Raw genomic sequence first — 27,583 nt, 5'->3', positions numbered from 1 at the left:
CGAATCACGATTTGTTAAAGCTTGGTAGAAATATCACGTCTTGTGAAGATTATCGCCATTGTTTGCTAAAATCAATTACACCGATCTTTTCTTTTATTGGTGCTGATTGTTTCAACGTATTGCTTTCAAGTTTAATTTAGTAATAGATGTATAAAAATATAGTAATAGAATGTAATACCCATATGGCAAAGTCTAAGTGTTCCTGATACATCTTTACCTCAGGCAATCACTTTTGAAATGCTATAATCAATTTAATCAACATTTAAAACAAGTCAGTTTCAAGGAAAACGAAAAGTCGAGCAAGCCGAAATTTGCCAAAAACCGACTGGCATATAATCGTCAATCGAATACGCTGACACCGAGATTAAATCCCACAGTATATATATATATATATATATATATATATATAATATATATGTATACATATAATGTATTGCGATCATTTTGACCCAATAATATGTAAACAGTAACGTATTCAGTACTGATTCCAAGTTGGCGTGACTCGCTAAAAACAAATTGTAAAGTCGACCCTGATTTCAGTAGCAGCCGTTATAACGTTTAGCAATAATAACAATAATAGCACTGCTCGTTTTTAGGTATCTATAGTGTAGGTACGTCATATCTCGAGTAAGGAAGATACAGCTTAGGCACTAGGTTTACGACGTGTCTGTGTAAAAGTCATCGAGAGACGCCGTCTAGTTGAGACCGATATCGATTATCGCTATAACGCCCCTCACATTTAATCATACTATTTGTTGCTTCAGTTTGATCAAATTCGTTGAAGCGTATTTCTCCTTGTCGAGGGCCGCGCTCGGCTCGTTCTTCTTGGTTTGCGTGTGCCAGGCGAGAACCTGGCTGCAGTTCTCAGCCAGAAGCTCTATTTCGCTGGGGTTGAACGGCGCCAGGCTTTTCAGGAACCCGTCCTCCTCGTAGCCGGGCCTGAACGGCATGCTGGCTTTCGGTCGCGCCAACAAAAACTTTACGCTAACTGCAAAACCCGCCATATCAACGGGGAATTTCCGTCCAGCCATCCATCCGTCGTAAAAACCGATGAACTTTCCGTTCTTGACTATCGGCGTACTTAGACCGAACTTTGTGCAAAGGCCGACTGGCCACATCGAGACTTTTCGAGTTGTGCGGATCTGAAATCAGAGAAATGCTATGACTCGTCGTGCCAAATGATACATATTTGACCAGCAATCCATTAAGATATCGAACAACAAATAAGCTTGTCATTATCTGTCAATTGCACCGAACTCTACGGTTCACGAAAGCAAGTGTTACTCATCGTCACTTGACGTGGAATACTATTTGTCATGAATGATTCACGGCTTGGAAGACCCTCGCTATTACTCCATAGCAACTGCGATATCGAACGGCACAATCAACACCGCAACTGCATGCGAGTCCTGTATTGGAATCGATTATATTCGATGTATAATTTCAGTATAGTAACCGTTGCTCCAAGTTTTCAATGGTTCGCGTTACGGTGACGGATAAATGGCACAAGTTGAATGAAGTGTTTTTTTATGTTTTTTTTTATACTCTACAGAAATCTTATCTTTTCGACATTATATGATACCAACCTCGTCGAAGAGCTTAATGTCGTAGGTATTGTCATCGTCAGCAAAATAAAAAACCCCGTTCGTCGCATTTGCTCTAATCCATTGAAGACCTCGATTCCTGTTCGAAACTCCTCGAGGTTTTGCACCGTTCTTCTTTTTGTACTGCTCCGGCATCGGGGCTGGACAGACAGGAAAATGGGGGTTAATATCCGGAGTCACAGCGGACGCTGTCGATTCGATCACCGTCATTCGTCAAAGGTTCAACCAACACCTTGATTATCACAAAAGAAATTTTTTGCCGAATGGGTAACCTCTGAACACTCCTGAAGTTGGGCATGGACACCTGGCGTCCGAACTTCATGCCTCCATGACTTCAACCGACGTTAAACTCGTCTAGCGAGTGACTTCAAGTGATTCCAAATAACTTTAAGTAACTCCACATGACTTCGAGTGACCAAGTTATTTTGCGCGATTTCACGGGACTTTTTTACGCTGTAACCCTGACTTGAGGAGTGGTTGTCCCCTTGTTTTGAACCAAATGTAGCATCGATAACTTGATTCGGGTCTGAACCTGATATCGTGACCTCGGTTAAAACCGTTAACAAAGAAAATGCCAGAACCGTGACTCACAATCAGAATAGTAACTCACCAACGAGATGTTCGTACTTAAGTCCCGTCCGTTGGAGGAGGTCAGTGACTTGTTGAGTGGCGGTATGGGCGTCTTCGATGACGAGCCAATGGATGTTCTTCACGAGCATCAAAGTGTGGGCCATTCTCGTGAGTTCCGGGATTTGTTCCGGACGGCGGTAAGTCGGGGTGATTATGTAGAGGGGGTTTTCGTCGGCGAATTTATCTGCGGCAGAGATTTGGGACAGCGGCCTGTCCTTTCCGCGAGTACCGATCGTCAATTTGTTCAGGTGATTCAGAATTTCCTCCGTCAACTGCACTCCGATGTCGGGCCCGAAGCCGTTCGACATTCTGACCGCGTCCACCGCGTATCGAATCTGCAATCCGGATCATACTGAAGTTAGTAACGTTATCGTAACGATTTATGCTGAGGAAAAACCGTTATTTTGCAATTTTAGAATTGTTTGAAATTCGGTAGGTCGTAATTAAACAAAACACACTCATATTTTGGAATATTTGTTCATTTAAAATCATTGTCAAGTTAAGAAAATAGTGATTTTTTACCCAATGTTTCGTTACGATAACTTGAACCTCGTCAATCCGAAAATTATGATGCCGCAAATAACGAAATAATGAATAAATGAATGTGCAAATATTTATTCAACCTGGTGAAAATATTTCCTACGATGTAATCATGTAATTATATCAAGACAACTGAAGGAAAAATAGAAAATCGTTCTTTTTCGTAAATCTTTTCGTAGAAATCTATGAAATTTTACTAAAGACTTTACTTATCTATTCAACTACTTAAAACAAAATACTACATCAATTATCCTCGAAAAAGAAAAAGCCATACTTCGTGAATTTTCTTAGAAGAATTATACGAACTTACTAACAATAAGAACTAAATTATGATAGTCGAGAGTTCTACGACAAAAGTAAAAAAAAAAAAAAAACTAATGGCCGTAAATATGAAAATAAAATTCTGTCAATTCTTGGAGGATTGTTCAAATTAGTGTATGATAATCTACAATTCATTACAGAAACCTGCAGTTTCACGCAGATAGTTGTAGAAAACTGCGAGTTTTGACAAAACTTGAAAAAATCTTATACAACTCAAAAACGAAGAAATAGGTTTTTAACGAACCTATGAGACAAATATAATTTAGATTGATGTTCGACAAATGATTTTTCATAAGATGAACATTATCTATGTAATAATAATTGAAAGAAACTAGATGTTACATTTCTTTGGCAAATAAACCTCACTGAAGACAAAGTTAATACATTACCTGCCTCAAAAAAAATTTCTAATAATTTGAGAATGATTGAATCGGATTCATAGAATCTGTCTTATATTGTTGAACTCATGTTGTCTGAATTATCAGCGAGTGTTAGGAAAAACCTCACGTAAAAAACATTCATCGACTCTCTGACATAATCTTTACAAAATTTCATAAATTTTAACGATGGAAGTAGGAAAAAACGGTGGTGAAAAAGCGACTGGTCCCTCTAAAAATATCCCTAGAAGATCTTGATCCCTTTTTTTCACCAGGGTATGTATCTCGCTAAAATTCACTTGCCGTTTCTTCGGTGAGCTTCTGGTTCGCGATGCTACAGCCGTAGGTGTCGCTGTTCAGCGCGATTCCATCAGGACCATCCGGGGGTTGCCCGGCATTCAAATCAAATTTCAATGTGGGTATTTGCTCAACTCGAATCCCGAAGGACAGGTGGTACTGGTAAAACACGACGCAGATACCGACGAGGGCAATCATGCCCATCTTCAGAGCCGGTTTCATCGTGCGTGAACCTGAAAAAACGATGTTCAAGGCGATTTCAAGGACGTGAACGATCAGGTTCCAGTCCAATAAGAGTCGCTACTTTCTACGATGACGTATTCCAAGGTCGTCAGCATCTGAAATAGACGCATGACGCAATTGATCGTACGTAACTATAATTCCGGAAACGTAAACGAAGTTTGCTTCTGTGACACATCGTTGATGTCTAGCAGTAAATACGGTTACTGCAGCTATTGTCTCGTGATAATTTTAGTTAAGGGATGAGTCACGTGAAGATATAATTCGAGACCAAAGTACACGGAAAGAAACAAAAGATATTCAAGCTGGTGACATTTTGCAGGAAATTTGAATGATTCACGTGTATCAATTACCGATTGAGCTTACTTTGTTATAAGATTTGATGGTTTCCCTTGAAGGTCACCGCTTCAGTCCGTCGTTGATATCGTGCAGCATGATTGCCTGCAGGCACAATCACCAAAAACCGAAATGAAACTGATAATACTTATACCGCACAGCTCAGTAAAAATACTGTTCGTACAAGGAATAGTATTCGATGTATCGCATGAGTGAGAAAATTGAATAAATTAAAAAACACTCGTTCCCATACCGGTGGAGGAACATATAACTTCGGACCATCGACTGCACGACTCTTTACCGCAATGCACCGGATCAAAGCTAATTGAATAACTTTGCACGGTACATCAGTCCGTATGAAATAATAGAATAGGAAGCGGTAATGCAGCTGCCCTTGAGCCAAAAAATGATCGGAAGAGCCTTTCCCCTTTCGTTGTGTCTTTATATTAGAAATTTTTTTGAATAGTTCGTTATAATTTCTCGAGTATATAACGGTAATCGTTTGTTATTTTGATGAATATTTTTTGGTTCGACGCTCGTGTAACTGGTCAACGGATAATTTAAAAGAAGCTCAAATTCGAACGTTCATTTTCACCGTTTTACTAATTGAAAAAAAACTGAAAGAAAGTAAATAAGTGAAATTGCTCAAGCCTCACGCGACGCTGCGTCTAGAAATATTTCACGATGCAGTTGTGCCAGCAGCAGCGAAGCCAACACCGAAAGCCTGCGACGCCGCGACGCGACGCTATCGGCCAGCTGTGGCAGTACTGACTGCACACTTCAGGCTCCTGCCAGTCCTGGCAGTCGTTTTACCGGCTTGAGGCGAGCGGACGGCTGAAACGGGGTTCTGAAATGTGGCGGTTGGAGACTGCGGCGACGGTGTCGTGGCGGCGGGAAACGATGCAAGTACTTAAATCAGGATTCAGGAGGAGAAAGCGTCGACGGAACGCAATGCCGACGGAACATCGGCCACGAGATTCTGGCGAACACGCGAACCTTTGGCCAACCTGCTGCAGGCTGGCTGCGCAGTTTCGATCGATCCTCCCACCCTCCGTTCCAGCAGACACCATGTGTTCCATCCTCCGCATTTTCGCCCCCCTACCACCACCCCTCACAGCGGGTATTGATCTCCCCGGCGAGGAGAAACTCCGCTATTGCTATACATCGGGTTCTACGTGTTCGGATTATGGATTTATGCGTGTTCGAATGAAGCAATTAACGGGCCTCGTTACCAAGCAATCGATTATACTTTTTATTCATTATGTTCAGAGGTATGAGTCATGTATTCAAATTGGTCGATTTCTGTAACCTGATACAAAGATATGTGGACAAAAAGAAAATATTGTAACCTAAAATTAAATCACCCGTTTTGCTCCCCCCCCCCCCCCCTCCCGCTCTTCTTCTCATCTAGTATCCGCCTTCTGTCAAGAAACACGTATCGCTAAGAAAAACCATTTTTCACTGCTTAATTAAATTATTTGTTTCTGTCGAATCATTTCTTTGTGCTTAACGAACCCATATTTTATTTCGTAACGCCAAGTTCGTTACAATCTAGGTGGACTAGAATTGTAAACACAAGCTTGTATATATCGGTACACGTTCATTGTGAGACGCGTTCATGGTGGTGGGTGAAAAGGACTCGTCGGACTTTCATAATAAATGTTATTATTATTATCATTGTTGCTGTTGTTACTATTGATGCCTCGTTTTAAATCAGTTTAAAATTTTTTAAATCTAGCACGAATATTCGCGTTATTCCAAAGACTATTTTTCACGAATTTATCGTGAAACTTTCTTTTCTTTTTAAACATTTCTTCATCGTTGAGGTTCTAAGTTTGCAAAATTGCACCGATATTAATAATGATCACAAAATGGCAATATCGAGTTGGCGTATACTAAAAAAAATATCCGTTTCGCTGGCGACTAGTATAGAAAATAGTCTTTCGAACGGAATGTGTCGTATTATCGTTAGCGTGAAACCAATCGATTATTAATGATTTTAAAACGAGTTGAAAGAGATGGATCTTTTTTTTGTAATACTAATATTTCTTGTTCTTTCTTACGTTGGCAAAACATTACAGGATTAGAGTAATTCGTTTCCTTGTAACACGGCAATTAACTTTTTTAACGAAGAGGAAGTGTGACTTGGTTGTTTTGTGTTTCTCTGCTTTTCTTATACGCATAGAAGAATTACATGTTTTTCTTTTTGCGCATAGAATCAATTGTTCTTTTGTTACCTAAACCCGTCGCTGAGAATCCCGTGACGAGGTTGTGGCCTCAACTTGTACAGTCCGCGAAAAAAATTTGGCAAAACACCGCCGAAAAATCATTCAATTCATACGGTAAGTATCTATCAAGATTATGAAAAGCTATATTAAAAAAAAATTTCGTGAATTTGAAAAGTGAAGAATTGAAGAAATAAAAAATCACGATCAATTATCAACACTTTTTTAAATTGAGCACAGAATTTCTTCTGTTTTGCTTTATTTCTTCTCATTTTCATGTATCGTATAATAATTTGAAGAATTTTAATGACCCGGAGGTATTCTACACACATTCATAATATATTATATGTATATTATTCATAATTGGAACAGGTGAGATTTTTAGTCACTCACTACCGGACTCTGAAAATGCAAAATTAGCATTTTAACAGCTTTCAGTGTTGAGTCAAGTCGAATATACACCTTGAAATTCCACCAGTTCCTTGCTTCCGTTCTGCACCCAATTTACTTTTTAATCAGCCTGTACACCCCCTGGACTGCTGCAGGGTGAATTCTGCAGATAGTCGAGAGAAACAAATTTCCCAAAAATTTGTTGATTGCGAATTCTAAGAACAGCTACCTACTACGACAGTATCCTTGAAATAATCCGCGGTAGGTGTCACCTTATCTCTCTCTTGCATTCGCCATGACGTTGCACAGCCGTATCGTTATTATCATACTCAAGTTTATATCCACACGATACCCGTACAACGTGTCTATCCAAGCCTAACTTTTAAGCGCGTAATAAAATACGTCGCAACGCGAATACCCGCGGTTATAAGTGCTTGTAAAGTTTCTGTCACCTTAACATTGCAGTCAGACTACAAATGAAGAAATGGATCCAAGTCACCATTCACCTTAAGAGATCTGTTCGATCCGTTTCTACCATAGGAAGAATAATTTCCGTCGTAATTAAAATGAAATTAACAAAAATAAATAAATAAACGAAAACCAACGCTCGAAATCTTTCCACTCCGATTTTGTTATACCCATTAAAATTTTTTCCGTCGTCACTAATTGCTTCTATATACCTTATATACCGTACCTATATTTTCAATACTCTCGTACTATACCCACGGTGCTGAAAAACATACCTGGGTATGGTCAACTCGTTTCCTAATGCATATATACATACCACAGGTGAGTGTATGTATATATATGTACTCACCTGGATTTATACCTCCTTGAAAGCATGGCTTACTTGGGAAAACGTATATTCCAATGCGCGTAAACAAAACGGATTTGACTAATTATCAAATTTCTTGCCGGAATTCAAAAATTCTCACTAAATTTCAACTTACAGCGCGCTGCAATTATATTAATGATAATCGCTACGCTGGGCTAACTGAATTAATTCTAGCCCTTCAAATCTCTGTGCCTAGAATAGTATGTCAAGTATCGTCTGTTGCCTGTTGTTGTTGTTTTTTTTTTTTTCTTGTTCATACTACCATCTTGCCACGCAGTGTAATTATGCAATCATTTCCTCACCTTGGCAGATTCCATCTCACTGAAATTACACTGAACTTACACTGACAATGAGATTTCACTTTGATTACACCCAGATTTCACGGTGAAGTCAAGAATTTTTTACACTCAAGTTACAAAGCAGCATTCACAATCGACTTGGTGCAGTGGTGTGGCGTGAAGTGGTTGTGCAGAACAGTATTGACAAATAAAACAGATTAATGATGTAACGAAGCTTGTGGAGAATGGATGAAAATTAACGTGTCATCAAAAAAGCCGCAATATTATTGAAAATAGTTTTTTGTAGGAATTTGCTTCATTCTTAGCATTATCTTATCGGTGATTTGTTCGTCTATATCAGGCATATTTCATGTTAATTTTATGTCAGGATTCTGCTCGAATTTTCAAGACGTCTATTTTAATTGGACGTTGCAGTGGTTTGATTCGTGGTGCAGTGCAGAAGCTTGGAGCTCGGCTTGGAGATTGCAAGGTTCTCTATTAATTCTGCTGTTCCCACTCCCACTACCGTCTACACTCATTGATTATCAACGCTAGCATGGTATTCTCTCCTAGTCTGAATATGGTCTGATTGATAAATTATATCATTGAGCAACATCCGACCACAGGCCTCATATTTTTCCTTTTTCTTTCTCTCTTTCCTTCATCCTCACGCTCCCTATGCTGCAGCAATGTTTGGCACAATCTTCAAGCTACTCGAGTTGACGGTCTACTTACACCAAACTCAAAGTTTGGACGTCTCGAAGATAATGCATAACGAATATGCGGTTTTACAGGGTACAATATTCATATTTCATTTAAAAAATTGTAGAAAATAAGACTTGGGTAAGTATCGAGAAAAAAAAGATCACAATATTTGCATTGATTCGTATTGAATTTGTTGAATATTCGAGTTCACAGCTTCGTTTAGTTATTTATTCTGGAACCCAATTTAGTGACATCAAATTCAAGACAACCTAAATCGATTAAAAACAAAGGAAGAGTGAAAAAAAATCTTTCGACCTCGAAGAAAGACAAGATTTACGGGGATTCGCGTTGAATTCTTTTACCTGGAATAAGTTCCGCCGTCTTGAAGGTTATATCGAAGACTTTGTATTGATTAGCGTTCGATTTCCTTAGCACTGAACAAGTGGTGAGGGTTGCATAAGCCAATTTCTTGGACGAAATTAGGTCCTCCGTCTATTCACTTCGAGATTATAGCCGTCATTTTGTTACTCCGATATTCTCGCCACAATTTTCATAACCGCACAAAAAATTGTCAACCTCTAAACGTTCCAAAATCCAACTAAAAATTTTTACTTTCTCACCTAGTGAAACTTTTTACCCCGTTCATCTAAGGATCAAACGAAAATGGAATAATGGAGGAAAGAAATTCTTCACGAATAATTATTTCCAGTAACAGCGTGGCTTCTAGAATGATTTACATGTGGCAAAGCATTTAGCTGACGCGTCAAAAGAGCCCGTGACTCCCTTCTCCGCACATGTCTTCCTGTTTTTACTACAACGTTTCACGCATAATCAGAATGAGATAACGGTATGAGCTGCGATAATATTTCTTGACTTTACGTTAGGGTGATCTATATTAGAAATTGGAATCATTAAGCGGGCACGATTCAGTGGAGACCAAAACGCAGATTGATTATGACGTCGTTATCCTTGCCCGAGATATTGCGTTGTATTTATATCCTTTGCATCATTGATGATGATAGAAAGAATTGTTGTAATTTTGGAACATTAAGTGGTGCGAATTATGGACTATTTTTTACCGGTATAGGTTGTAGGATTCAACAACTCCTTCTAAATTTTGATTTTGAATAAAAACGAAACAGGTAAATCGTGACGATTTACGGTAAAGACCGATAAACCGGTTTTCAAAATCACGCGTAATTCCTCTTATACGTATGAAGTAAGCAGTTTGTTCGCTAAATGTCATGTATGAAGCTAGAAATTATATATGTGTATGTGGAGCACCGGTATAAATTAGACCGGAAAAAAGAGAGAAAAAAAAAAATAATCACTCAACGTTATGCGAACTATTTTAATTTGTTATGTAAAATGGAGATCGACTTTTGCATGTCTGACGTCGAAGAATTGAGAGAATGTGAGATTCCGTTTTGTTATGTTGTTGGACGTGCAACAGTTTTGTGGTTTTGTTTTTCGATTTATTTGCGAAAAACGCGATCTTCCGAGGCCTCAATTAAAAATATCATACTTTGCAGTTGCGAAAAGATATTTCTCATTTATACTTTCTCTGTTCAAACAGTGAGAATTTCTTTTCTTATCATTATTTAAAAATTAGAATCAATCAAAAATATTCACATTCACGACGTCTGACGAATCAGTTTTACCAATTTGAAACGAATTTTTGATCTCCATTTTCAAGAATCGTCAAATTGAATCCGGCGCTGTTAAAACAGCGGCCTGAATCGTTGTGGGTAAATTATTATCTCCACTGATATCTTTCCCCAACGGAATTATGGTGGTATCGCGTGTTAAGAATAGCTTCAAAAACCATCAGTAGAACTGAAACGTGGTAAAATTATAATAAATCGAACCTCATCCTGCGTCTCGCGATAACGCATCTTGCGCTTTAAATTGATTTTACATTATTCAAATTCGTCTCGCTATGAGTTGTAAGAATGCGTTTTTCCCCGCTATCCGTGAAACAGTAGTGTTATACTTTTTTTCTATCACGAAAAAATCAAATTAGGATCATGAGCGTAAGAAATAACGAGCGTTCAGTAAAACTCTTCTTCTCTCTTCATCCTTTCTACATATAAACATAACCTCGAAGTCTTTCTATCCGTGTTATGTTGACTTATAACTTCGAAACTACTGAACCGATGTCGATCATTTTTTCCCGTGGATAGCTACAATGTGTGGCTAAAATTCTTTACATATAAACATAACCTCAAAGTCTTTCTGTCCGTGTTATGTTGGCTTATAACTTCACAACTAATGAACCGATTTCGATTATTTTTTATCCTGTGGATAGCTACAACGTCTGGTTAGAATTCAGGCTACATTTAGTTACAATTAGATCATTATTTTCGGAGATATAAGAACATTTGCAAGCCAAGTGTAAAGGGGATCGCACACTTGCGCGAACGCTGACTAAACTCTTACAGGCAGAGGAAAGGTCTCGATGAGTCTTACAAAAATCTATCTCCAATAATTGCGCCACAAGATAATTTGAAAATATTCGCACTATTACTGTATACAAGCGAAATGTATACAAGTGTTCTAGTTCATGTGGCAATAACCAAGAAGTTATCATCAGCTGATCACAACCAAGTAAAAAATGTTGCATTTTTCTATTCAATTAGAGAGGCAGAAATTTGGAATGTGAAATAATTAGAAAGTGTTCATCCGCTGTCAGACACGACACGAACTACTAAATTTTCATACATGTACCCAATTAAAAACCAGCGCCACTGGTAAAAATTAAATAATTAAAAACAATTAAAATTTTCAAATTTAGTATTCTTACCCCAAATTATCCAGATATGAAATAATTAAAAAAAATAAAAGTTTATATTTAATTTATTATTGAAATCCTGTTATTCGTATGAAATATAGTGCGCATATAAATATACGCTCCTCGTGTACGTCTAATTACTTACCGTGAAGTGAGCCATGATTGTAGACAATTTACTCTTCAAAACGTCCAGCTGTTGTATTTCTTCGATCGGCCATTTCTCTGGTGTATATTTTCAGTCTTACCACGTCTTAATTTATTGTTACTTTTGTTATTACTATTATTATCGTTATTATCGTTATTATCCATGGTATGGAGCCTATTTTTCTCAGTCAATTCCCTGTAAACACGGCGCGATTTTTCACAGCAGCCCGTTCAGCTGACCTCTGGTAAATAAGGACGGTGTCCATGTAAGGTGTCAATTGGCGTAAACAGCGAACGGTAATATCAATCGCCTATAATGAGCCACGTGCTGACATGTAATGGTCATTATACGCACGGCCGAGCGATTCGAAAGCACAACTATTTTGTCTTTGGGAAAAAAAAAAACGGCCCGGACTCCCATCGCCTCTCGACAAGCACGGAAACCTCGACCGCCATTAGGAGAAGCGCGGAAATCCTCATCATTCAAGGCGCATGTGCACCCCGGACAGCCGGCTCTTTTCCTTCTCGGGTATGGAAAGGTGGGATTATTATGGAGCCTACGAATTGTGACAAAACAGAATAAAGAAAAAAAAATGAATTCTCTTAAGAAGATATTTTCTAAAACTCTATAAACTCAGCATTTTTCTTCTTATATTGATTAAACAAACGACCGTAAAGGGTTGAAATTTCGACAGTGCGTCACACTTTTGTCGTGAAATTCAGGAAAGCTCTTCATATCCCAAAAATCGTGAGAAAAGTGGGGTGAGTTTGCTCGGTCGGTAAAGGTAGGAGTACTACATGACCTTAAGTTATAGTTTAACGGTGATGGATCTGTAGAGTTGTGATTTACACGTATAGCCTCTCTCTTTTGTAATTTTTTTTTTTTCTTCTATTTCAAAACTTTTCAGAGAATTGGTATCAGGGCCCTGCAAGCATCCTTGATCCTATTCCCTGTACTCGAATCGTTGTGCAAGGACTTTCGTAGCTACGCGAGTGCTTTGCATCATGGCATAAAACTTCTAATGAGGAGTGCAAACGAAAGTGAGATCATAATTGAAGAGATTGCTAATCGGGAGAGAAAAAATAGGCACAAATAGATGAGCCTGAATCGAATTCGTCTATTTTTATAACAGCAAAACGCGAAGAACATTGTACATATAAACCAACTTCAAAATATCGAATTCAAATTTTGGAAAATTCGTTTCATCTCATTCGGCTTGTCCTCAATTCTGCCCTATATTTCAAACATATCCTGTTGCGAAATTTAATCACGTAAATATTTCACGAGGGTTGCAATTACTGCGCCCTTCGGTTCTGCGGAATTTATCGTAGCTAGTCAATAATAACGCCGTTACGCATACTTTCTCGATTGTTTATCCAATTAGGTGTTGTATACGTGCGTCTACTGCGACATACGCAAAGCCTTGAGAATTATTACGGGCTTCATCTTTGTTTTATTGTACATATTTTCATCCCCGAAATTCCAAACCGCCGTAATACCAGCCTCCAATTTTTTTCAGTTTGATTAAAATAATATCTCTACAGATCAATAAATGGAAATACTCTTTTTTTTCATCAAAACAATTCATGACTAATTCTTGTCAATTATTACCCGAAACTGGCCTACAAATTGAATCGAATAAAAAAATTTAAATACACCGTTAATATTGTATTTTCTTTATTTCGACGTAATGCGTGGTATATATGTGTCATACACGAATGTTATACATATTATTAATATTTTTTATTCCGACATATAATATACATGCATACAATAACAGTATTAATAATTTTAATAGTCGTAAATATGGCAAGTATTTCGTTTTTTTCTTTTCTTTTAATTATATATTAAGTTTCTGTTATATCATTCATATATATATATATATATATATCATTTATAATAATATTTATTATTAAAATTGAACAATTAACAGTTATTCCTATCAATGAACAATCGTTTGCATAATATTATAATACATAGGTTCGTTATATATCAATATAACTATTATTACGATAGTACGGTTATATACCTTATAATTATTATAGAGAGCACAGTTCGTCATCAGGCCCCTGGAAAGAATTTGGAAGCGTTTTTTCACTGCAAAAATTTTCTTACACACATTACATACAGATTATAAATCGTATTTAAAATTTTTTTTGCTTTTTTTTTATAATTTTCCAACACCGCCCGACTTCATTGTCTTCGATAGCCATTTGTGGCATCAAAGTCGATCTGCTGATGAGAATAAATTGTAAAATTCCGCATAATCAATTGTAGATCAAATTGAAATATTTGTATCGAATTTCTTACCTAAAATTTACAATTTCTATATAACGCACGGGGCAACCAAATATCAAGTGGCACCTAAATTTTCACTTTAAGGCCCTAAAAATCTTAACGAAGACCTCGAGCAGTGAGTATACATGTAATTATTGCATAATGCCGTAAAATATTTCTCTGCGTAGAACACGTACCTCGTGTCGAAGAATAATCATTTGAGAGAACAAATTTCCCGTGTCGGAAATATTCACATCTTTTTTCTTCTAATGTTTCCTATCGAAATTTCCAGTTTATCGTTTTTTTTTTTCTTTGATTTTTGCAACTTATTTTCACTAAAATTCACGCCTACCGAAAAATACATTTAAAGAGAATTTGGTCCAAAACTATTTTAGTAAATTCTATCTATGTTGAAACTCCTTGATTTCATATTATTGATGATCTTATTCAAATTGGTCTTAAAACTTTCTTGTTTGTTCCATATTTTTTTTTTTGTCTTTTTTTTTCTTTATGTAATATAATGAATGACAATGTCTGTATAGTTGTACGGATACTTGAATTATTTCTGAAGATGATACAGAAATGTGACAAAGAAAGCAAAGAAGAGAGAGAGAGCTAAAGATATAAAAGACATCTTTCTGACTAGTAATTCTACGACTAATATAAAGCTAATTTACGTATGGCAATAACAGTGACTTGTGTACGGCTCTGTTGTCACTTAGAGCTTCGTATTTAACTATAATTTTGAGACGTGTGAGCAATGTTTCGTATCTTTAAATATATAATAATTGGTAAATTATCACAAGATGAATACCTAATATCGTCTTATGTATACATATATGTATGTATATAGCGTCAATTAGAACAATAAAACTTAACGTGTAACATATATATATATATTATTATATATATTTATTCATATATATGCACGCGAAATACCCGCCAACAAGCTTATATTATATACATGTTGACTCATGTATTGTCGTCTTTGCAGTAGACGGCATAAAAAAAATTTTTCTCGCCGTCGACGCTCCGCAGGTTCAATAATTCAACAACGACCTCTTCATATCGGCGTCGTATTGTGATCAGCACTATTTTTCGGCTGTGAATCTCGCGTTGGATTTCGCAGCTCGTTGCGACTAAGGTAATTTACTATTCCAGCGCCGAGTGAGTCTCCCATCACGTTGATGGTCGTCCGAAAACGATCCCTGAAACGCGAAAGAAAACGAGGACGTCATTCAACTAATGAAAGAAAAGATTCAACTGCAATAACACTCTTCGTGTAATATCCTTACAGCAGCCAATCAACCGCGATGATCAACGTGACGTCTTTGGCCGGAAGTCCAACCGTGTCAAGAACCATGACCATGGTGACCAAACCAGCCTGCGGAATTCCGGCTGCGCCGATGCTGGCAGCGGTTGCCGTGATGCTGAAACAGTGGCGAACGACTCGTCAGTTGGTGAAAAAGTCAGCACAACGATAAAGCCGCGTGGATCTTCGATGGGTTACCTGACTGCCACGAGCTGACCAAAGGAGAGATTCACGTTACGGACTTGGGCTATGAAAATCGCGGCGACGGCCTCGTAGAGGGCAGTTCCGTCCATGTTTATCGTCGCACCGATCGGCATGACGAAACGAGCTACTCGAGGGTCTATGCCGTTCCTGTCCTCCAGGCAGCCAATGGCGACCGGAAGTGTCGCGGAACTTGACGAGGTTCCAAAGGCCGTTGCCAGGGCCTGAGCCATGTTCGAGACGTAGGAGAACGGGTTGCGTCGTGTAACGAGAAAGTAGATCAACGGAAGGACGATGAATCCGTGGATGAAGAGGCCCACGAGCACCGTCATAAAGTACATTCCAAGCTGGCCGATTATTACCTCGAAGGATTTCATTTCCAGGAGCTTCGATGAGACCAGGAACAACACTCCAATTGGCGATACCCTGTCGGATGACGAAGTGATTATTGACTTTTGATAATAACGAAAGAGGTTCGGACACGCGATACAAGATGCTGAAGACCCTTTACCAAATGACCCAGTTTGTGATGATCATCATTGCCGATGACAAAGCCTCGAAGAACCGGAGAAGAGGTCGGCCGTCGGGTCCCATTTTTCCAAGAGTGATACCAAGCACGGTTGAAAACACAACGAGACCCAGTATATTCGTACCGTCAGCGTATTCGTGCTCGATCTTCCAGGTCAGAATGTTGGCTGGGGGGAATTAGGAGCATTGAAGTGAATAAGTGCTTTTTGGTAGGTACGACTCATCGTCGCCGGTTGATGAGTAACGCCGGATTTACACTCACCGTTCGTATCGTTGGCTTGGGGCTTAAGTACTGTACGATACTGCGAGATGCAGGCCTGGACCAAGTTCGGTGGAAACATGTTCCTCGCCAGATCCATGAGCGTGTCAACCGTTGTGACGTTTCTCGAAACTCCGGCTCGTTCGATGTTCGACTCGTCGCCGCGTCCGGGGTGGATGGATATGACGAGAATGATACCTGCGCCAAAGAAACCGCGTTAGCTTAACGACAAAAGGGTGAGACTTGAAGAGTTGATCCTGAGACACAAACCCGTGATAACTGCACTGACGGTTGTAACCATGTAGTAAACGATCGCTCGCGCCCCGATCTTCCCACTAAGAGACAAGTCCAGCGAACCGATAGCGGAGATCAGACTGGCCATGATCAGCGGCAGGATTAAGCTCTTCAGCATCCGTAGGAACAGCTCGCCCACATAGTTGACATACATTATGTCACGGGAAGGCCAATTTGTGCTGCGCGCATTTCTTAGAACCAGGCCCAAAATTATACCACCAACCACACCGAGGACCGTCAGTATCGTCAGGGCGTTGTGCTTCAGGCAGTTTTTCGTTTGTTGCCGTCGGTTCGGTGGTCTTTTGTTCGGTGTCTGGGGGTAGTATGATGTCCTCCCAGTCCCGATCCGCCCTTGCTTTTCCGCATCTGACAGCGGTGATCTGCGTGAAATAATTGCACTCGTTACATGGTACTATAAACTGTAGGTTTCATTGGAATAGATTCATCGTGTGAAAAGTTTATCCATGCATCAGAAATTTAATTATGAACTACGTGTTGATCATCTTCTAAAATAGTTAACTCCGCGTTCGTCGGTCGATACGTGCAGCAGATCCAACGATTCGAAGTGAGGAAGAATTCAATGAATTGGAATAATGGACAGTGAAGTGAATTTTGGAAGGATTTTTTTTCTTTCACGTTTTTCCGAAGGGCCGACGCTGCTTTGGACTTGATGTGCAATGTGCACAGCGGCGGGAAATGCGATATGACGACGACGGTTGACATTTGACAAGATCGCCGAGCATTAACAAGCAGTTTTACTAACGGTACATGTGTAGCTCGTGGTGTCAGCTCGTGCGTACACACGCGGTGGATATACGCATGTTCTAAACAGGATATGAATATCCCCGCCCGCAGTTTTGCCCCCTTCACATCGTCTCCACACGCGTTAGCCGCAGCTCGTCCGTGCATGTCATACCCTTTCGTATCAATCGCCATTCCCAGTACAATGCCAAAGGCATTAAATCTGCAATTACTGTGCACACTTCGCATCTTCCTCTTCATTTTTGGCACAATTGGTACAATTATACGTATATTCAGAAACTTCGAGGCTATCTGTTGACCTCTAATGAGCTGTACCTACTATATGCGGTGGTGGAATTGTCACTACAAAACCTCTTCGTAAGATGGTAATGGTAACAACGGTAAAGTGGAGAAGAAGGAAAGAAAAAAGGGATTATTAGGACGCCATCACATCGATCGATGTGTATGTGAATAGTTCTTTCACAATGGCCTAGGATTGAAGGCGATACGTGCGGCTTAAGGCGATGAGCGCGATGAATGGAGAGCGTCAGAAGGAACTCCAATTAAAAGTCGTCACGGGGAATAAACGAACCACGAATGCTTTCTATGTAGCATATTTCATGTGTACGTACCTATTCATATACTGAGTCCACTGTGACGTTATAGACTCATCAAGTGCATTGTCAATACGCGTTGCGTGCCGTATACTGATTACGATTTTGATGAAACTGCATATATCTCCGACATTATTCGACGTCGTCTAAGTACTCGATCGAGTGGAATTCAATAACGGTGAAAATATTCGGAAGCCGTAAAGCGTTTTACACAGCTGGAAGACGAGTGCAGACAATCTCGAAGGAAATTTATTCATCTTCAATCACTATATCACGTGCGACAAAAGATTTTTTCCGTTGAGTTCTACGCATTCTAATTCGACAAAATGACGTTAAACGCCTTTACGATCGATGACATGAGCTGCAAAATAATCCCCCTTCCCCCCTTAACCCTCCGTTTTCATTACACTTGGTTAGAAATTAGCGCGGTTCAAATGGCACGCCAAAGGAATTATATTGCCCGCCAATAGCAATAATTAGAGGATATATCCAGTTATCGAACGTTCACATTGCGGAGGGTCGAACACAATGGGAGAAATCGGTTGAACGGACTCGTTTATATACTCTCGAAAGGATTCTTGTGAAGGGGTTCATGAATTCAAGACCTAATTGAAACTTGGAACAAAGAACGAAGATGAAACAATCAACTGCAGCGCACGCCATTATGAAGAAAAGAAAATTTTCCCGATTCTCTGGTTTCTTCGTAGATTACAATACGATAAATGAATTTTCGATTTTCAATTATTATCCTGATCAGTTGTCGCGTCGTAGGTAATCAGAACCAGAAGATTAAGGTAAGATTTAAAATCTAACGAATCGAGGAACGTTGTTATACTGAATTTCAACGACAAGAATCAATGTTTCTGCGCAGGAGAAGAAGAGATCAGAAACAATTTGCGTAACTTTGGCTAACGACAAAAGTTGTTTTTGATTGATATATGATATTATAAAGAAAGAACGATAAAAGAACTGGAAAAAACGGAAAAAAAACAACAAACAAAAACAACAACCAACCCACGATTAAAAGAGCAAGCAAAGTAAACAACTAAAAAGTAATCGATTTTCTTCGTACTTCCTCCGTGGGAACGGATATATAAGTGAAATATGTATGTATATACACCTATGTATCTACGAATGTATATCAAGCGTCGCCCGTTCTACGAGGCAATTTACCGTGAGGTCATCTCGGGGAAAATAAAAACGTTATCAAGATGAAAGCCAAAGATGGAAGAGACACTCCACTCCTCTTCGAGTTTTCTTTCGGCATGATGTTGTGTTGTTCGCTCAACATAACGTACAATTTGTAGCACATATAATACGGTGTGCTGGCTACTGATACGTGCGTCAAGATGGTAACAACAAACGGCCCTAACCAACTCGCCCACGTCTGACCCGACTGTCATTTCGTTTCGCTTTTGTTTGGTCACGATTACTCCAACTAGCAAATTACGAAGAGAATTATTAGAACCAGCAAGTACGTATTTGATAATTCGGGTATCTACTTTGGAGATGTTCAATGACTCTTTGTTCAAGGTTTTAACATAAAGTGGAAAAAAATCACGGAAAACCGAGGTTAGAATTCAAATAGTGCGAAAAGCGAGAATTTTCTTGTTCCTCGAGAGAAGATCCATAGGTTGAAGACAATGAGTAAAGAATATTTGGAAATTATACATTCGAGACAGTTAAACGATCATTATGGTGACTTGTTCAATTAGTCTAACGGACATCTTCCTTGCTCTAGAATTAACCGAAAAGATTGGCCGTATCTAAATGCTTTCATAAACTGTCCGTCATCGTTCTGAGTTGAAGTAAAGTAGCTAAATAAATTTGAGTAAAAAGACAGCATCAGAAGTGCACCGAGGGACGCTTGTGTTATACTTCAGACCTGATATTTGATTTCTTGCGAGAAATCAAGGACAATGAATTCTCAAAGTCTTTCTTTATGGTGGCTCAAAAAAGCAAAAAAGTCGAGAACACGTAGTTTTTTGAAAATTAAAGGCTAAAATATTACTCACAATTCTGAGGCGACTTCCATAGTTGACAAAAGACGCAGCAGATAATGAAATTCCCCCGGGTTCTGTAGCCCGTTTTTTCCAACAGTTGAGAGGTAGACCGGAAGTTGGCCGGGTCAATTGGTAGATGCGCTGATCAATGTAGCGGGTCGATCTGAACAACCGGTGGAAGCCCAGTTGCGGCAAGTAGCTAGTGTTCGCACTCGACAGAGGATGTGTGTTGATGATAGGGAGCTTTCAATCTGTGCCACCTTGGGTGGTACATAGGTTACAGCGCTTCACGATATGTGCCCGGCACATACCATATTACACGATCTCCCCTACGATAGCTTCCTGTCCGTGTCCATAATATCCACTGAAACCACTGTACAGCCATTAATTACCTCCATTGTAAACCTGAGCTATATCGGATCAGTCTTTGATCCGCTATCATTCATCAGAAATGATCAGTGAGTGATGAGCGTGGGGTTGGAAAGGAAAAAAATCCACACCGCATGTGTGCTCGTGCTAAAATTTTTGCGAAATAGGACAATGTATACCGGAAGGAAGATCTCAGGGTCGATTATTGCGGGACCGATGGAATGTTCATAGCTTGCGAACATGTAAATACCTTTACACATGCAAAGATAAAGTGTAAATCACTAAGAGATACACGTGTGCGTACAAAAGCAGAGGAATTAATTTAAAACACGTGATTGCGTGCGCGATGCGAAACGTTTTCGATCGATTTTCAGAAAAAGTCTTTTCATTGAATTACTCGCTGCCCTGATACACGAGGCTTTCAAATTCTTCCCCAAACAATCCCGGGACGTAAACATCGCGAGGTATATTCCACGTCACATCTTGCTTATATGAACTTAATTACAATTAATCGATCGACGGGAAACGGATATGAAACACTGATTGCCCGTGAGTATTCGTAACAAGAAGCAGCGAATAGAATGAATATATACAACGAATAGTGTTCTGAACAAAAGCGTCTTTCTTTTGCCTTTTGGACAATTGGCTGTACGATTTTTCATGCATGATTTTGATGGGACTATGTCATGGTGATTTATTGAGCTCACCTCAGCTGGTAACAAGTATTTTTTAAGATGGTTGAAAAAAAATTTTTTTTAGCCGTATTGTATCATCGCTGATATCCAAGAAGCGTCCCTTCATCTACCAGTTCGAAGGTTTTTCCTTGTCGATTGAACCGAATCCCTTAAATCTTCTCAACTATATCCACTCGTGGCTTTTATCATCAGGGACGTCAGATTTTCTTCAACAGTTGTAAACTCAAGAGAATCTCATCGATCAAGCACTCCTCTAACCACAATCTCTTCCTCTCCTTTTCTTGCTTTCTCTACCCCTCTCTGCCCTTAATGTTTGTCCTTCTCTTTATCACTCTCTCTCGCTCTCCGTCTCCCTTTCTCCCTTTCTCCCTCTCTCCTACTCCCTCACACCGCCTTTCTTCTCTTCTGCGCAATAATAGACGAGCGAAAAACAATTCTTCGGTTATTCAACGTACTGGGGAATAAAGCTGCAGCGGGTAATTGAAAACAATAAAGCACTGTGTTTCTGATGGTTGGGGTCGCGTCCGTCTTTCAACCGTTCAAATCGACGTAACACCTGGCGGGAACCTGCCTCCACCACTTGTGGCGCAACTCTGTGTGCCACGCGACGATGAACACTGATCGTGGGACAGGAGTCGGACTACCAAGAGACGAGCTAATGCGGTTGTGCGCGCCGCGCAAGCAGTTGGATGTGTGGTGTGGGCCGGAGCTCCGATCATGAGTACGACGGACCACGAGCAGCCCTCGCAGACCTTCGCTATTCCCCGCAGATTTCTTTCCCGCCATTTTTATTCTCGCTCACAGGTCCTCGACGAGCTGTCATCATAAATAAGACTGGGCTCGACGTAAGAAACATGGGTGTCGAAGAATTTTCAGAAATGGTGTTACACTCGGAGATTTGTACTTTATCCCTAATGTTCAGTGTTCATTACAGCTGAGCATCTACATTGTCCTGATTCAGTAATACCTTCACTTTGGCTGATTGCAGCACGGATCACTGCAGGGTTTTTTTCCTGGAGTAGAGTTAGACTCGTCTGCAGAGCTTCTCAGTTATATTCATATCGTGTATAAGCGACACTCGTACGTTTGGAGCAAATTGCAATGTTCAAGTGCCAATTATCATAATCGTACTCAATTGCTCAATTTCAGGATGGGCACCTGAGATAGTGCTATAAATACATGAATGCTTACATGTTCATAGGTGGACTACAGGAGACGATGATCCGTAGTGTACCGTAGCCGTTGAGAGGATTCTGTCTAAATCAGGTGATTTTCGACTGTCGAACAATGTATTTTAGGTATTTTCCCCCCACCGTAGGGTGTAACATGGAGGCGCGGCCTTTTCCGTCCTTTTTCGCCAGACGGTAGGGTAGCGGCGCAACAAACCGAGTTACCATAGCAACCGGATCTCTCTCATTCCATCCTCGTCACCATTTTCACTGAAATCCTGATTGACTCTCAGCAGTATCTAAGAAGCCAATCCACCTCCTCCTCTGACTAATTTTCCGGTAAATCACGAACGGCACCGAGAGGGTAATATCAATTATCGACTTGCACATACCAATAGCGACTAGGCACATTACGTACCTCCGAATCGATAAGGTTTACTATTGTCCACCGACAGCTGGAATAGACAACCGTGCATATTAGTTACGCTGAAAATTGGCTCGGGAGGGTGGCGATATTCATGTGATTCGCGTTGCTACATCGACGTCCAATTTGTATTATAATTTTCGAACTCGGATTGCAGCCGAAGCGCGTTCAGCGAGGGATACGCAATGCTAGTATTTTTTATCAATACCTATCTCGGCTGCCTACTCGCTTTAATATTGATTCAACTCAGGACCCCGATAGCTCGGCGTCTGGTACATGGAGATGTGTACAGGGGTGGAAATAACGAGAGTCACTTTTGTTAAGCGTAAAATTTATTTCATAGAGAAATTGGCATCACTGATTCTGCCATCGCCGATATCGTCGTTATCATGGATCGCTAATCAGCTTCATAAGTGACCTCCGGCACACGTGACTCGTCTGCGATCGTCAGTTTGTAATAATCCTCATGAAGTTTTAGCTGCAACGCTGCAGGCGCGGCAACACTCAGCCAACTCACAAGCTTGTTGTTGCTGTTAAAATATGAAAGAATGACTAACAAAATTATCAAATAAATGCCTGCGTGATAACCAAACCAAACGAATAAAAGGTATCTTACCTTTTCCAGACGTGTCTCAGGAGATCTTGAGACCCGCAGGGATGCAATTGGAGAAAAGGGGTTCCTAAGATCGGATGAATCGCCTGGGACAATTCCGAGTAACCCAGGTCGTTGTTGCTTATTAATTTCTGCGCGACCTCGACACTGACTGGATTGCAACCAGCGAAATCTGTTGAGACGAAAAAATAAAGAATGTGTTTTTGGTTTTTTTACGGATGTAAGACGAGTCTGAAACCCTGATAAGTCTCCTTGATTATACGAAGGAGTACTTTAGGCGTGATAAAAACATTTCAAGAAAATCATAGCGTAACTTTTTTCCGGGAAATATGCGCTGACCCAATTCGTCAAAAGCGCTGTGTCAGGCCTGTGCTGAGGGCTACCGGTGCCTCGAGTAATCCCTCGACACTATCTCGGGCGGTGTATGGGATGCGGAAAACGGTTGTTGTAGAATTTTGGAACCGATTTCAGGATAACCGAGGCTGAAGTAGTAAAGTTTTGAGCAACGGACGCCAGCGCAGCCGAAGGGTGCGAGAAATCGAAATCCGTTTGAACCAAAGAATACTCAACGTGCCACTTGCATCGGCCTTAATCGCACCGAAGAGCGGGATTGCGAGGCGTCCGTTGGCTGATTGCTCGTTCGATCTGGCAGCCTCTTTCTCTGAGCGAGGCTAAAATGGAGACAGCGATCAGGGGAGAGGACTCCCGGAAAACCGGAGAGTGAGGCGGAGGATAAAAGCCAGAAACAAAAGAGCGTACGAGCTTAGCTGATATGGTCCGACAAAAGCTCGCGCTAATGTGACTCTCGTTTGTTTTTTAAGAGGGCTTCTACGGCCGAAGCTTCTACCGGGAAACTCGCCTAGCAAACCAGCGCCTGCTTTCCCTCGTATTTTCCTTCCTCTTTCAATACTAACCTACATCCGCTTCGACCATTCAACGCCAAGTGCGTAGTCTGGTTTAGAACCGTGACAGCGCCATGACCTCAGGTTGGAGGTATGTGCGAATTAGGGATCGTGGAAATCCAGCCACAACACCGAATATGCCCGACAGATGGGGGGAATATATTTGTAAGGGAAAATTTTCTCCTCACCAGACTTCCATCCGTTGAAGTAAAGCACTGGTACGCTATAACTCATGGACCACAGAACGTGGTGAAGTGTGATCAGCGGCCTCTCGTCTTTCGAAGCTGCCTCAAAAGGGTCCTTGACCATCCTGGCGTCTAAGTTTTCAGCCCAATACTCTTTGTCGAGACCAGTTGGTGACTCGTCGATTGGATATTCGCACGGGACGTACGTTTTCACCTGGCGTGAAAGGTACGCCATTCCAGGTGCGCCCTTGGTAACGATAGGGAATCGTTAAAACGTTGACTGATTATCAATATAAAAATCTCAAATATTCAAGTCTTATATGCTCAATTGCGTATTCCAAAGTACAAGGTATACAATGGTTGTTCACGTTTGTATAATATCAAGTTTTTATCTAAGTTCTTTTTTTTCATCACCTTATCGCCGACGAGTTCCCAATCATCGCGAATCTTGTCGGAAACGTTTACCAAAGCTTCAGCATCTTTTAGAAATGTTTCCCACGTAATGGTACCGACTCCATCCATGGCCAAAAATGATACCACGTGATTTGTGGCCTTGTGAAAACAAAATCATATTTAATGAGAAGACAGGGAAAAAAAAGAAAAAAAATCAACTCCAACTTTGCAAACTAGCTCTGGAATCACGATATAACAGAAATCTGCGCGGGTGGCTGTTTGTACGTACCTACCAACGGAGTTCGAAGTCAGCGATCATTCGCCGCATTGCCTCAACTCGAGATGTCGCTTTTAGTGTCAGCTTCTATCCGAGGTTCCATCTCCAGAGTCACTTTTCAGGAATAGCGTATTACTTTTGCGGCTGAAAAATATATTCAAGTATGTAAACAGGTACATCGAAAAGTACACGTAACATAACAGCGAGCTGGCTAAGGCGGAGAAAAACTTTCCAACGAAATATATCGAAGCCCAGAATATCCTGGGGGAGAGGGCAGAGTTCCGCACTTAGACATTACGGTCGTCAAACATGGCCGCGAAAGTAGCACAGTTTACCAACTGCGGAGAGACGGGCTGAGCGGCTCGCAGCTCAACATCCAATACCCTTCATTGTCTCTATCTTTACGCTTGATAAGGCTGTCGGTGCCATTTTAGATACACCGAAATTCATTCTGTCCAATCTATCCTTGAATTCTCGAGGCTTTTTCGAGAGCAGCGACGCTTCCTAAGCCAATATCTCATTCACGCACGTGTTGGCGCATTTTAGACAAAGGAAGGCTTATCACGTAGCGTGTAGCAGCTCGCATCAAAGTTTGATATCCAAATGATTGCTACAGTCAGACAAGACTAAATTTATGATAAAAGAAGTTGCCCTTCTCGCCTCGAATTTTTATTATAAAGTAAACGTTTGCATGAGAAGAAAAGGAATTTTTAAACTCATCTTGTTCGCCGATTTCACAGATGAATTCTAATTTCAAAATATTTCTAGGTAGAAATATCCTACAATTGAGAAGGTCGGAGACTGCAGAAATGCACATTGCTTCAGCGTCACGTTCTGTGGGACATTTTGACCGATCGTTCGGAACGTTCGTCAAGAGAGCGGCCGTCGAACGGCGGTATGTATAGCAAAACGAGTATTATAAGTGTGCCGAGCGTTGTTATACGTCGTGGCTGCACAGCACACAAACGCAGCTGGGCACACGGATTGATGGACGTCGTTCTTTATTGACGGGTGGGAGTTGACACGAGAAGAACAGCATCGAAGACAACTGCGGCATTGGCTGAAAGTCGGAGGCTCGTGAAAAAAAATCGCACTTTTAGTTCGCAGGTGACTATATTTCTGCGGGCTCTTAGGAGGGCCCAATAAAACGGAAAAAATGGTCAATTTTCGTGAAAAACGGATTTCTACATTTGTCGTTACTCAAATAACATGCATCGGCGTTTCTACCTCGATAAAGAATTTACAAAACGGGGAAGCTGCACAGCCACTGGCACGGCAGTAGTACCGCACAGTTCTTCCCCTCTTTTATACCGACTATTCAACTTCGGCCGGCTCCGGCTGGGCTCGGGAAAAATCGAACCCCCACCTCGTACCCACGCCGGTAAGTATTGGCGGTGTGTGGGTAGCGACTGTACCTTTGTGTGCACGCCGATTTCCAATGCCCCTCAAGCTTCAGGGGCGTGGCAAGGCTCGGCGAGCTGGGTCCGCATCTGGGGACCCGGTAAAAATTGTTGATGTAAAATTTTTAGGCACTCGTGGAGCGAAAAATGTCTTGGGATTTTCCCGAAAGCGAGCGAAATATTGAAGAGAAGACCAACTGGAGACTCTACGGGATCATCGCCGGTCGAGTTGCTCGCTTAATCCGAAGGACGCAGGTCAGAACAGAGTTCTCGGTAAGGGCCGAAGGATCAGCTCGCCGTGAGGACGTAACTGTAGACAAGGGTAACGGCACCCCCCGTTTATGCGCAGCTGCTTATTGCTCAGGTAGCGCTAGGCCGAGTTGGCTTGTGTGCGCGTAGCTCTTTGCGCTTGCTCGGTAGGTGTACGTACGACACAGTTGGCCCCCGTTTGAGCGTGTCGTCGTTACCCGAAGCCGAGAGTGTACGTGTGCCGAATGACGCGGCTGCGAGTCGTACGTATAACGCCGAGCGACGGGGTGAACTGAGCAACTTTAGAATCCATGGTATAGACTAGACCGTGGAGAAGGAAGGAGAGTGAGCGACAGGAGACAGACAGACAAACAGACGTGGTTATATTAACGGTTAACAAAACACGGGAACTCGCGGCTCCGAGCTCCGAAATACGCATATTGATATTAAGATGAGCGAAGAGGCGGGTGGATAAATTCGGTGCTGCGGTGTAAATACAGTACTAGGTGTGTGTATTGTTCGACGCGCGTGTGACACACAATCGCCGAGTTATATCAGAGTGAAAATACGTGCTCGTAGGTACGTACATGTATGTTGTATGTATTCGTTATGTACTGTAATGAATCGTTGCGGGTATAACATCGCTTAGCGAAGAGTTAAACCGAGGCCCCGCGACACCGGGGACCAGTTTTGAATAATAACGGACACCTACCAGAGAAACAAGAGACCGAATTTCTAGCATGACGCGCCACTGGGTTGAAGAGATCGTCGTGAGCGTTGCTCGGCCAGAGTCATGCAGCAGCGGGAACAGCACCGTCACCATCGCCAGCAGCAACACCACCAGCGGCCCCAAAACCAGCGGTCAAATATAAGGATCAATCCAGTGTTGACTTACGCGTTATGTGAAAACTGCACGGTCGACTATCATCGGCTTGTATACCGTGACTGATCGTGAAACACACAG

The 27,583-nt window shown here is 41.0% G+C and overlaps 3 protein-coding genes across 7 annotated transcripts; all 3 read right to left on the bottom strand.

The window, feature by feature from the left end:
• Positions 1-424: 424 nt before the first annotated feature.
• Positions 425-11,897, bottom strand: LOC124411186 (galactosylgalactosylxylosylprotein 3-beta-glucuronosyltransferase P). 2 transcript variants are annotated; one of them, XM_046890151.1, is made up of 5 exons: positions 11,715-11,897; positions 3,776-4,002; positions 2,215-2,569; positions 1,587-1,744; positions 425-1,142 (listed from the first exon to the last, which is right to left on the bottom strand). In XM_046890151.1, the coding sequence occupies exons 2-5, from the start codon at positions 3,989-3,991 to the stop codon at positions 744-746; spliced, it is 1,128 nt and encodes a 375-aa protein (XP_046746107.1). In that variant the 5' UTR covers positions 3,992-4,002; positions 11,715-11,897; the 3' UTR covers positions 425-743. The 2 variants fall into 2 exon arrangements, with proteins under 2 accessions (XP_046746107.1, XP_046746108.1); XM_046890152.1 differs by lacking the exon at positions 11,715-11,897 and adding an exon at positions 4,281-4,284.
• A 2,968-nt stretch (positions 11,898-14,865) lies between these two features.
• Positions 14,866-21,354, bottom strand: LOC124411955 (excitatory amino acid transporter 1-like). Of its 2 annotated transcripts, none has more exons than XM_046891517.1 (8): positions 21,020-21,354; positions 19,956-20,316; positions 16,562-16,965; positions 16,295-16,489; positions 16,016-16,199; positions 15,502-15,930; positions 15,287-15,421; positions 14,866-15,199 (listed from the first exon to the last, which is right to left on the bottom strand). In XM_046891517.1, the coding sequence occupies exons 2-8, from the start codon at positions 19,973-19,975 to the stop codon at positions 15,055-15,057; spliced, it is 1,512 nt and encodes a 503-aa protein (XP_046747473.1). In that variant the 5' UTR covers positions 19,976-20,316; positions 21,020-21,354; the 3' UTR covers positions 14,866-15,054. The 2 variants fall into 2 exon arrangements, with proteins under 2 accessions (XP_046747473.1, XP_046747474.1); XM_046891518.1 differs by having other exon boundaries at positions 19,956-20,307.
• Positions 21,355-22,918: 1,564 nt separating this feature from the next.
• LOC124411957 lies at positions 22,919-27,580 on the bottom strand. Of its 3 annotated transcripts, XM_046891529.1 has the most exons (7): positions 27,332-27,580; positions 26,386-26,460; positions 24,987-25,114; positions 24,715-24,852; positions 24,304-24,547; positions 23,217-23,385; positions 22,919-23,130 (listed from the first exon to the last, which is right to left on the bottom strand). In XM_046891529.1, exons 4-7 carry the CDS (start codon positions 24,820-24,822, stop codon positions 22,998-23,000), a joined length of 654 nt encoding a protein of 217 aa, XP_046747485.1. In that variant the 5' UTR covers positions 24,823-24,852; positions 24,987-25,114; positions 26,386-26,460; positions 27,332-27,580; the 3' UTR covers positions 22,919-22,997. The 3 variants fall into 3 exon arrangements, with proteins under 3 accessions (XP_046747485.1, XP_046747484.1, XP_046747486.1); XM_046891528.1 differs by lacking the exon at positions 26,386-26,460; XM_046891530.1 differs by lacking the exons at positions 26,386-26,460; positions 27,332-27,580 and adding an exon at positions 25,306-25,561.
• Between the last annotated feature and the right edge of the window lie 3 nt (positions 27,581-27,583).

The sequence above is a fragment of the Diprion similis genome, chromosome 10 (assembly GCF_021155765.1).
Source record: "Diprion similis isolate iyDipSimi1 chromosome 10, iyDipSimi1.1, whole genome shotgun sequence".
NCBI lineage: Eukaryota > Metazoa > Arthropoda > Insecta > Hymenoptera > Diprionidae > Diprion > Diprion similis.
Note: the sequence above shows the minus strand (reverse complement) of the source record. Positions and strands in the feature narration are given on the sequence as shown.